Source organism: Venturia canescens, chromosome 6, assembly GCF_019457755.1.
Source record: "Venturia canescens isolate UGA chromosome 6, ASM1945775v1, whole genome shotgun sequence".
Taxonomy (NCBI): domain Eukaryota; kingdom Metazoa; phylum Arthropoda; class Insecta; order Hymenoptera; family Ichneumonidae; genus Venturia; species Venturia canescens.
Genome location: NC_057426.1, coordinates 21,089,561 through 21,102,247, shown reverse-complemented (window position 1 = coordinate 21,102,247; position 12,687 = coordinate 21,089,561). Strand labels below are relative to the sequence as shown.

Here is a 12,687-nt window from a genome sequence, read left to right as displayed (position 1 = left end):
TCACCCTCGCCTTCGGCTCGAGTGACAATTCTGCCCGCGGTTTGAGGTGGTCTAATTTCACTCCCGTGGAGTGTATACTATTTTTCACCACACATGCACCGAAAATTCAACCTTCCGATTTCGGAAAGTTGAACTTTCGGCGCATGTGTGGTGAAAATGTACTTTACAGCATACGCGCAAACCGAATGTTCTGGAATATCGCGTACACGAATACATTTTTTTTATCGATTTAAATTTCTATAATTTCGTTTTTGTTGCAAATTTCAGTTAATGTAAAAATTGTTGAATAATTAATTATGTTCAATATCGATTATTTTTATGTATAAGAACTTTTCGTTTTCGAAAGAATTATCGAATGATAAAATGAACGTAACTCTTAGACAATGTCCTGAATTTCGATGATTTTTTTTTGAGTTTTATATAATATACATGGAAATATAGGATAGGACATATAGGTATGCAAAAAAAACACGAAAGAAAAACTTGGGAAAGGCATTTATTTTTTATATTTTTTAAAAATCCTCTGGTTGAAACACCCTCCGAGGGGCTTCGGACGCTACTGTCCGACATATTGGGCAGCGCCGTTCGCGATACTCGTTCCACAGTATGTCTGCGCACGTAGAGCAGCAGCAGCAATGCCCACACGGCCAGTAAATATGAGTTGCCGATGTCAATAGACACACCTTGCAGACTGTAAAAGAAAATTGTAACACGGAGTACACAAGTTCGAGACAATAACCAACTAAAAATATAACTATAAAAATATCTAATGTTAGATGATAGAAACACGGGCTGAAAAGGCAGATTCATGGAGAGCCCGTCAATTCATGTGCCAAGATAGGCCCAATGTACATCTAAATGTAAAAGATCTATTGATTATTGAAAAACAATTACAAACATGAGCTCCGCATAACATGAATATCGCATTTTCTAAAAGTGCATAAAGCAAGCATTATGAAAACTATAAGTCACATGAACGTGGAGAAAGAGAGGTCATACGGATCGTGTATCTGACGCCTAGGTATAGCCGGCACTTGAATCTTTTTTAATATGAAAGTTATTTACTTTTTACCCCCGTTACTTGTTATCAATTACAACGCACCTATCAACTTGGACTCGAAACCGCATGAACACTGTATTTCTTATAAGCGCATAAAACAAGTATTAGCTAAACCATAGGCCACGTTGACTCCGAGGAGAAGCGGCCCGAAGAATAACTAATACATGTCTCAAACACCAACTTCACCGCGGGCCACGTTGACTCCGAAGAGAAGCGGCCCTACGGATCGTGTGTCTGGCGCCTAGGTACAGCCGGCACTTGAATCTTTTTTTAATATGAAAGTTATTTACTTTTTCTTCCGTTACTTGTTATTAATTACAATGCAACTGTCAACTGGGACTCAAAACCGCATGAACACCGTATTTCTTATAAGCGCATAAAACAAGTATTAGCTAAACCATAGGCCACATTGACTCCGAAGAGAAGCGGCCCGAAGAATAACTAATACATGTCTCAAACACCAACTTCACCGCAAGCCACGTTGACTCCGAAGAGAAGCGGCCCTACGGATCGTGTGTCTGGCGCCAAGGTTCATGACAATCGATCATTATTCAATAAGGAATTGTTTAGATGAAAATATGAGTGCAAGCATTGATGTGAATACAAGATTCTGTTTTTAATGAAAGTGTGAAAACATATTTTTTGTCCAGCGCATCAAATTTATTCGTATGTAGAATGATTTTCTATATTCGCATTGTCAATAAATAAATTTTAAAAAATGTTTAACTGTGAAAAAATATGAGATCTATTGTAACATATACAGTGAATGAATTACGTTTCCTGTAGGAATTCTGAATTTTGGAAATAAAAAAAAAATGAGATCATTTTCCAACGTAGCCAAGTACAGTGAATGAATTAAGGTTCTTGTGGAATTCATTCGTGTACACTTTTAGCCCTAATCCCTCACTTATTCAGAAAAATTTTCCAGCAAACGTCACAGAGCAACAAAGGTTTCTCGAATAATTCTGCAATTATTAAGAGATTATCATCTGTTTTTATGCTAGCTCGGGTTATAAACTTAAAACAGTTTACGCGTACAAGTGCATGCATTGTATCTATACGATGAACTGCACAAATTCATTTTCAACATTACACACAAGCTTGGCGTGCATGGTTTTCAATCGGAAGCTCGGGAAGAGACAATTGTTCAAATTTACTATAAAAACAATAATTAATTAGAATTGTATGAACGAGTGTGAAAAAAAACGATCCCCCAATAAAATACGAGGGGCCCTGTTATATAATGATTTGGTAAACAATACAGATAGGTCAAATTTGTGGATAAAATTGAATAATTAAACGAACGGATAAAGAAATGAAATCAATCAATCCCTTTATATGCCTTTATCTTGTACGGATAGATACGGCCATTCTTTCATGCCCATACGCATTTTAATTTATCCACGCGTCACTTTCACTCGTTTGTCCGTACACTCTTTTTTTACCAAATGGGCAGATGATTGGATGAATTACACAAGTATTGAAATGGATGAACAAAGAAGTAAGCTGTGTAAACATTGATTTCAGAAAAGAAAACGCGTTGAATACGAAACATTTGGAGTAATGAATTTATCAGTCAAACTAGTCAAGAATAGATATTTTTCTTTGTGTACACAGCGCGGGATCTCACGTCGAACTACTCAATAAAATAGTTGGATGGAAAAGGGATGGCAAATTAAAAAACAATTACATGAGAGGATCATCAAGTTTTCTTCAAATATATGGACGGATGAGGCATTCCTTCGCCGAGCTTCCGATTGAAAACCATGCACGCCAAGCTTGTGTGTAATGTTGAAAATGAATTTGTGCAGTTCATCGTATAGATACAATCCATGCACTTATACGCGTAAACTGTTTTAAGTTTATAACCCGAGCTAGCATAAAAACAGATGATAATCTCTTAATAATTGCAGAATTATTCGAGAAACCTTTGTTGCTCTGTGACGTTTGCTGGAAAATTTTTCTGAATAAGTGAGGGATTAGGGCTAAAAGTGTACACGAATGAATTCCACAAGAACCTTAATTCATTCACTGTACTTGGCTACGTTGGAAAATGATCTCATTTTTTTTTTATTTCCAAAATTCAGAATTCCTACAGGAAACGTAATTCATTCACTGTATATGTTACAATAGATCTCATATTTTTTCACAGTTAAACATTTTTTAAAATTTATTTATTGACAATGCGAATATAGAAAATCATTTAAAACGACGGTCACGACCTTTTAATACTTGGCGTGCCTTTTTTACTTTTTGAAGTTTTAATATTTACTGATTTCACTTCTTTTTGCGAGACGTGACAACTATATGGGAATCGTATTTCATTCACTATATTTGTCAACTTCAGAAAACGATCTCATTTTTTTTTTATATTTTGAAGTTTTTTATTGAAAATGCAAATATAGTAAATTATTGGAAACTACGGTCGCGACCTTTTAATAATTGGCGTTCTTTTCTTACTTTGTCAATTATTTTTTTTTCTGATTTTACTTGGATTTTACCGCGGTAACAATATTTACTTAAGAAAAAAAATACATTCCTCGTCTTAAACGAAAATTTTTGAAACGATTTATTTCAAGGTGAGTGATTTTCACTATATGACAAAAGCAATCAACACAGCTAATTTTTCTATGTAGACGGACGAAAACTGTGCGGTTATGTTCATGTGAGTTGAAACCTTTTACAAGCAATAATGGTGACGATTTTGATTATCCATTCAGCAACTCGAATTTTCCAATGAAAGATTGGGAAATACCTATGCAATGGGATGATATTTTCATTTTCTATTCCTTTTTTTGAAACCTCCACTTGTTTACTTGGAAAAATGATTTTTGAAACTATCTTCTTCTCATTCATGGATTCCATGTTGACATGGATACTGTCAATGGTTTGCAATGTCCAAGGAGATGTTTCCATGGTATTCAATGTCTAAGACCACAGCTTTATGGTTATTGGTGTCCAGTGACATTTTTTCATGATCTTCTGTAACGTCTGAACCTGCCTCGTCAATGTAAACTATTAAATCGCAGATCTAGATGGGTGGGGTTCGAAATTTCGAATAACCGAATTGTAGAATGGTCGATATTTCGAAATTAATAAATTCGTCATGTAAGATTGGAGAAAAATAAGTAATTCGAAATTCTTATTCCCGATCGACTATTTAGCAGATTACGTCTTTAATCGAATATTTTTTCTTTGAATTCGCATTTATTCGAAAATATATATTTCAATAGTTTGCATTTCGAATGCAATTTTTACAGACCGTACGAATGTCAAAAGTTCATATTTTCGAATTCAATATGGAGAGTAATTGTTTTACAGACAGACCAGAATATAGAGTAGCAAAAAATCGAAAGTGAATTTTTCGAGCCTATAAAACTTCGATATGTGGAATAGCGATAGTTCGAAAAGGGAAAGTCAAAATGGCGATGTTTAAAAATTGGAGATCACCGGTCTGAGTAAGTGAGTGAGTGAGACGCGTGTATTTGGAGCTCCGCTGTATTTCTTTATTATGATCGATCGACTTTCTAACGTTTCGCTATTTTGAACATTTGACTTTTTGGTGTTTCAGTATTTCAACCTCAGTAATATTTGGTCTTTCGTTATTATATTTTCAAAATTGTGAATTTTCACAGTATCGCTGACTATAGTAATTTATGAATCGAAAGAGTGATAGTCGAATTTTCGAAAAATCGATATTTTAGTCATCGTCCTATGGGCGATTATTACATTCTATTTTCGATGTAAACGTGCTTCGAATGTTGCAGTTTCTGCTTTATTTATTTTCGGCATTCAAAGCTGTAGTCGAATCTATCTGTCTCCATATTATCATTCGAAGTTTATAAACTCGAGATTTTAGCTGTTCGAAATTTTAGTCATTCCAACATTTGATCCCCACCCGATCTAGATATCGATAACTATGACGAAATATATCGTAAACCATTGCACCGTTTACCTAAATATCGGGAAATATAAAATTGTCGAATATATATTGAACAATACGAAGGCATCCACCTAGACATCGAAAACCCTATAGTCGCCAAACTAGACATCGAAAACTATAGAGCCGACGACCTAGATATCGAAAACCTTAGAAAAACTCACCACACTATCGGAAACTATGGAGCCGTTGACTTTCATATCGGGAACCATAGACAAATTCACCTTAACGTCGGAAACTATGGAGCTATCGACCGGGATAGTGAAAACTATGAAGTCGTCAACCTAGTCCACGAAAACAATGGGAAAACATACCTGGACATTGAAAACTACGGAGCCGTTGATCTAGACCTCGAAAAGCATGAAAAAACATACCAGGACGACGAAAGCCATGGAGAAATATACCTAGCCATCGAAAACCATGGAGCTGTCGACGTAGACATCGAAAAAAATGGAGAACCATAACCAAACATCGAAAACTATGGAATTGTTGACCTAGCATCAAAAGCCATGACGGAATATACCTGGACCACGAAAACCATGAAGGAACATACGTAGACATTTAAAACTATGAAGAAATATACCTGGACATCCAAAACCATGGAGGAATATACCTAGACATTGAAAAATATGTAGACACATACCTAGACATCGAAAAGTATGGAGTCATCGACCTAGATCACGGAAATGATGAAGAAATATACCTAGAGAACAAAAACTATGGAAACTCAGACCTAGCAATCGAAAACTGTGGAACCATCAACTTAGACCACGAAAACCATGGAGAAACATACCCAGACATCGAAAACCATGGAGGAATATACCTGAACCACGAAAACCATGATGAAACATGCCTAGACATTGAAAACCATGGAGGAATATACCTGGACGACGAAAAACATGGAGGAATATACCTGGACCACGAAAACCATGAAGGAACATGGTTTTCGTGGTCCTTCATACTTCGTCATTGAAAACTGTGGAGCCGTCGACCTCGACTGCGAAAACCATGAAAAAACATACCTAGACCACGAAAACCATGGAAGAATCTACGTAGACCACGAAAACCATAGAGAAACATATCTATACATCGAAAACCATGGAGGAATATACCTGGACCACGAAAACCATGTAGGAACATATCCAGACATCGAAAACTATGAAGGAATATACCTAGACATCAAATCCCATGGAGGAATTATCCTAGACCACGAAAACCATGAAGAAACATGCCTAGACATTGAAAACCATGGAGGAATTATCCTAGACCACGAAAACCATGAAGAAACATGCCTAGACATTGAAAACCATGGAGGAATTATCCTAGACCACGAAAACCATGAAGAAACATGCCTAGACATTGAAAACCATGGAGGAATATACCTAGACATCGAAACCCATGGAGGAATTATCCTAGACCACGAAAACCCGAGAGAAACATACCTGGACTTCGAAAACTGTGGAGCCGTCGACCTCGACTGCGAAAACCATGAAGAAACATATCCAGACCACGAAAACCATAGAGGAATATACCTAGACATCGAAACCCATGGAGGAATTATCCTCGACCACGAAAACCCGAGAGAAACATACCTGGACATCGAAAACTGTGGAGCCGTCGACCTCGACTGCGGAAACCATGAAGAAACATACCTAGACCACGAAAACCATGGAGAAACATATCCATACATCGAAAACCACGGAGGAATATACCTGGACCACGAAAACCATGAAGGTACATATCCAGACATCGAAAACCCTGAAGGAATATACCTAGACATCAAAACCCATGGAGGAATTATCCTAGGCCACGAAAACCATGGAGAAGCATACTTGGACATCGAAAACTGTGGAGCCGTCGACCTCGACGGCGAAAACCATGAAGAAACATATCCAGACCACGAAAACCATAGAGAAATATACCTAGACATCGAAGAAACCCATGGAGGAATTATCCTCGACCACGAAAACCCGAGAGAAACATACCTGGACATCAAAACCTGTGGAGCTGTCGACCTCGACTACGAACACCATGAAGAAACATACTTAGACCACGAAAACCATGGAGAAACATATCCATACATCGGAAACCATGGAGGAATATACCTGGACCACGAAAACCATGAAGGAACACGTCTAGACATTGAAAACCATGAAGGAATATACCTAGACATCAAAACCCATGGAGAAATTATCCTAGACCACGAAAATCGTGGAGAAACATACCTAGACATCGAATACTGTGGAACCGTCGACCTCGACCGCGAAAACCATGAAGAGACATACTTAGACCACGAAAACCATGGAGAAATATACCTTAGACATAAAGAACTATGGAGAAATACACCTGGACATTAAAAACTATGGAGATATACACCTGCACATCAGAAACCATAGAGGAATATACCTAGACATCGAAACCCATAGAGGAATTATTCGAGACCACGAAAACCATGGAGAAACATACCTGGACATCGAAAACTAAGGAGCCGTCGACCCAAACCTCGAAAACCATGAAAAAACATACCTAGACGACGAAAGCCATGGAGGAATATATCTGGACATAAAAAACTATGGGGTCGTCCACCTAGAAATCGAAAATCGCAATAGAATGTACTTAAACCTAGTCCTCCAAAACCCATGAGCTATCGCCCTAGACATCCTCGAAAAATCCAGCGGCGTCGACCAGAATTTTATATTTTTTTTATTTTTATTATTTATTATTTAATGTTATTCGTATTATTCAATTTTTTTATTTTATTATATTATTATCATTTTATATTATATATTGTATAATATAATATATATATTATATTATATATTAATTATAATAAAATATTTATTATAATAATATTTTATTATTAATTAATATTAATAAATAAAATATATATTATATAATTATATACATATTTTATGCGCAAACCAGGAGCTGGTATTGCCCCCGCTGTGCGCCCATTCTCTGTCTCTCTCGCTCGACGACGCAGAAGGAGAGGGGGTAGCCGCGTTCAGCGTAGTGCGTGACGTAGAGTGTGACAAAAGTAAGAAATCGTGCAAAGGACGTAAGTCCAAATGTAAACAAGCGTAACTTACGCCCCTCTGTCTCTAAGAAAATGAAAATCCCGAAATGATGGATTTTAAATCACTAACGTTACATATCTCAGGATCTACTGGACGGATTTACTTGCAACAAAGACCAATGGAAAGAGAAAAATCGAAAAAAAATCGTCACAAATTTTCAAGCTGTTTTATGAAATGGTTTATTTGTGAGAGCCATTTGAAAATTCTGTGACGTCATAAAACCGGCATATTCGCGTATATAAGAGTAGCGGCAGGGCTCGCGCTGGCTTTTCTTTTGCGCTGCAGTTTTTCCTTTTAATACTTGGCGTCGAGCCGCTACCGCGTCTCTTGATGAATTTAATTATTTCACGCCTTGAACGTGATGTTGATTCGGGTATAAATATTATGAAGTATAAGCAGGATATTTTTTTTCACCGCGTAAAACAACTAGAAAAACTGAGGGCTACATTAAATAAGAACAGTTACAAATACTCTAATCGAACGTCGGTTCGAAACAACTTCATAATTTTTTAGCAGGAATGAGATGAAATTGATCATTCAAATCATCTGAACCCAAAATTGCAAAAATTATTCACGTTCTATATAAAATCCTGGAGCCTTAGAGGAAAACGTTTTGGGAGTTCTAATTCATACAGTTTTCTGCCAACTAATTTTTTAAATGATCCGTATAAACCTTTCTTGCAACGTCAATATTATTGGGTACGAGTTATTTCATGTCAATAAACGTTTTGGACTGCTGCTAATTAATGCCCAACTGCTGGGAAGCTATCATGCTCAATTTTTGATGAACAATTTTGAAAAGAAAGGCTTAAGTTTCCTGGGATTCCATTGTCAAAACAAATTCATGCAGTTTGTTTCGCAGCATGACTTTTTCGGATTGAAAAATTTCATGTTTAAAATATAAGACGCGAATTGAAGAACGTAAAATTTAAATAGAGTTGTTACGAGGGACCAATAAGAAAAGATACCGTTTTCCTTGGCACATGACTTAAAAAATTTACTGAGTTCTCCTTAGATTTCTTCATTCGTTAACTATAGTCCCAAAGGTATCTCAGACTTTCTTCTATTCTTCACGAATAGCACATGGGCCAGTGAATGGATGTTTTTTTTTGCTCACTTTTCCAATAATAGCTAATCTCAATGCAAACCGAATGCAAAATGTTTCCCGTTACATTCATCGCCATGTTCAAAATCAGCCCTAATAATTCTTTCGTCGCTCCTAATGTTTTTATCTTTTTATTTTACTACTATGATTAATTAAGTGTACCCCAAATCTTCTGCTGTCTTGTTTCGACGGTCTCTCTTTATTCTCGAAGATCGCTTGTAATCCATACCCAATTTCTCTTACGGAAAACATCAATTCGACCCCGCACCCCGCCTTGTTCTCGATCGCGGCCAGAACTTTCAATCCTTGGGTTGGCTGAATACCATCTCACTAAGTAAGTCCCATCTTTTCACCTAGTTCTTCCCTGTACAATTTTTCTTTTTCATTTTCAAACCTCATTCAAAGTGATTCCCCTCACATTCATCGCCATGTTCAAAATCAGCCCTTATAATACTTTCGTCGCTCTTAATGTTTTTATCTTTTTATTTTACTACTATGACTAATTAAGTGTACCCGAAATTTTCTGCTGTCTTGTTTCGTCGGTCTCTTTTTCCTCTCGAACATTGTTTGTAATCCATACTCAATTACTCTTTCTGAAAACATGAATTCGACCCCCACGTCCCCGTTTTCTCGATCGCGGCCAGAACTTTCAATCCTTGGGTTGGGTGAATACCATCTCTGCAAATAATTTTCATCTTTTCCCGCGTTCTTCCATGTACAATTTTTCTTTTTCATTTTCAAACCTAATTCAAAGTTTTTCCCCTTACATTCATCGCCATGTTCAAAATCTGCCATTATAATTCTTTCGTCGCTCCTAATGTTTTTATCTTTATATTTTACTACTATGACTAATTAATTATACCCCAAATCGTCAGCTGTTTTGTTTCATCGGTCTCTCTTTCCTCTCGAAGATCGTTTGTAATCCATACCCAATTTCTCTTCCGGAAAACATCAGTTCGACCCCGCACCCCCTCTTTTTCTCGATCGCGGCCAGAACTTTCCATCCTCGGGTTAGCTGAATAACATCTAAGTAAATGATTCCCATCTTTTCACCTCGTTCTTCCATGTATAATTTTTCTTTTTCATTTTCAAACCCCATTCAAAGTGTTTCCCCTCACATTCATCGCCATGTTCAAAATCAGCCCGTATAATTCTTTCGGCGCTCCTAATGTTTTTATCTTTTTATCAAGAGACTCGGTAGAGTCTCGGGACAAGTACATTGACAGCCCTGTCATCTGCTGGCCCGAGGATCTCGCCGAGACTATATTATCTCTGAATAAAGTAAATTTCGGTGGTGGGGGTAAAATTGACATGTCATTTTCTTGAATTCCGAAGCTCAGGAGTTATGTCGCAATTTGAAAATTGAACTTTCAGCTAATTAAGAAATTCTCTTTCGATTGCGCCCAAAATCAATACGATCGGTGGTGTAATTGCTGAGAAAAAACTTTACACGGGCTCAAGATTATGCAAAAGTTACTAACACATCTATGGATTTACTGTGTCTGTACAGAACACCATCAAAGGCCTCTTGATGCCAGCTATAACCCATTTCTATGGAAGCTCGGGTCCCGGGATCCCGGCTACAGAAATAATGAGTTGTGATTGGTCAGGACACTTGCTGTACCGTTCCAGCGGAATACAGTTTATGAATATATATACAAGGCCATCAGTCAGCCGTCAGTTATTGATGTTATAACAAACGGATTTTCGACATTACGAAGTGCGGGGTGACAAAAAAATATTTTTCATCTAATAAAGTGTTAAATATGTATTTATTTTATTAAAAATAGTGGTATGTGGTGTCATACAGTATTACGAAAACCAGACATATAGTGACTTTGACGTGATATATAATACATCCATCTGTCATTTTTTGATGGCATGAGCAAATTAATAGCAACAGCGATCTGAATGATAAAATTTCGGAGAAATAGTGCGAGCTGTATGAATTCGATTCAAAATTCTTATATGACTATAAAAAAAAAATGTTATGTAAGTTTTGTGAAAACCATGTGGGTTAGTTTACGCTCATCGCAATCGGTTCGCGAGTGTTTGTTATATAGAACATATATTAGTATTGGGAAATTTCTCCTTGTACAAATTCTTTGATTTTACGTTTATTTATGACATAATTTTGTTGCAATCCTGGTTCTGGGTTCTTCAAAAATTTTCAACGGGAGTTATGTGAGAAAAAAAAACTTTCGCTCATTATAACCTCTCAAACGTTCTTTCCAAACAGAAATTTTATGTTGTGTAATTACATTATAGAAAAAATATGCGTGATTGTATGTAAATGAATGCAAATAAATGTTGAAAAACTTCGGTCAAGTAAAAGTGTCTAATTCAATGTATTGTTGTCATATTTTCTTTCATTACATTTGGCTGTGTTCACCGGGCCCTTTTTCCTACCTCCTTAGCTCACAGTGTATCCATACCAATTTCTATTCATTCTCTAGACAATTCGAGTGACATTCGTATTTCTATTTCCTCATATTGATGTCAATAAATTGGAAAATTCATATCAAAAAGTTTTCATGATTGCTTGTTTACAAACACGAGTTTTAAAAAATCTTTGGGCCATGTAAATACATAGATATTCACTTGAATTGTTGCATGATGAATTTGGAAATTCATTTCAATAAGTCATTGGTTGCTTATTTTTCGTGATATCAAAATTTGTATCTTCCAAATGCAATGAACACATCTTAAGTTTGACAACATGATGAAGCGACACGTATATTGAGTATTTCCAGACCAAGTTTACGATTGGCATTATGGATTAAAAAATTCATGTGTGTGAGTCTACGCCTGATCATTTCTGAATGTGATCAAATATTTTGTCTGTATATAACCATGGAGACATTCTAAATTACACTATTTGATTTACTTCAACATGCAGCGTATCTGTCACTTTATTTATTGAATATGCCATAATGAGTTTCAAAAATGTGGTTCGGGTAATTTTAAAGTTTTTTGCCCCATAGCACCAAAGTCTGTATTACTGGTACGCAGCGAGTACCTATGAACTATATTCCTGCGAAGCGGTAGGTGTGCCAATCTTTTCACTTTTTGGTTCCAACTGTAATATATGAATGAGATACATGAAACAATTATGCGTTCTGTTCACTTTCAAGTGCGCTGTCTTTTTTCCTTTTAGTTTTGGCATAATAAATTTTATGAATCGGTGGTAATTTTTTCTGTCTGTACCAAAATTTAGATGAATAAATCGCAGCGAATACTTGCGAATTTGGAAAATTCTGTGTATTGACATGCATGCCAGGTATTAGTACTTCCTTTTTTTGATTATGGAATATGGATATCTACAAATAATAAAAATTATACATGAATTATAGGATTTGGAAATGGATTATAAATAATAATCAATAATAAAAAATAATGATGAATGATACAAAAAGTCAGCGATGGCTTGTTTATGAATGGCATAAGAAGTTATGTTTTCAAAATGCATTGCTCATATTAAAAAGTAAGCAATTCTGTTGGTCTC

General features: G+C 36.2%; 1 protein-coding gene across 1 annotated transcript in view; it reads right to left on the bottom strand.

The window, feature by feature from the left end:
* Nucleotides 1-480: 480 nt before the first annotated feature.
* The window catches only part of LOC122412685 (uncharacterized), a 38,109-nt gene continuing 25,902 nt past the window's right edge, over nt 481-12,687 (bottom strand). The window contains exon 14 of the mRNA XM_043422425.1: nt 481-691. Within this exon, the coding sequence (XP_043278360.1) occupies nt 513-691 (179 nt within the window). The 3' untranslated portion in view covers nt 481-512. The remainder of the gene's footprint in view (nt 692-12,687) is intronic.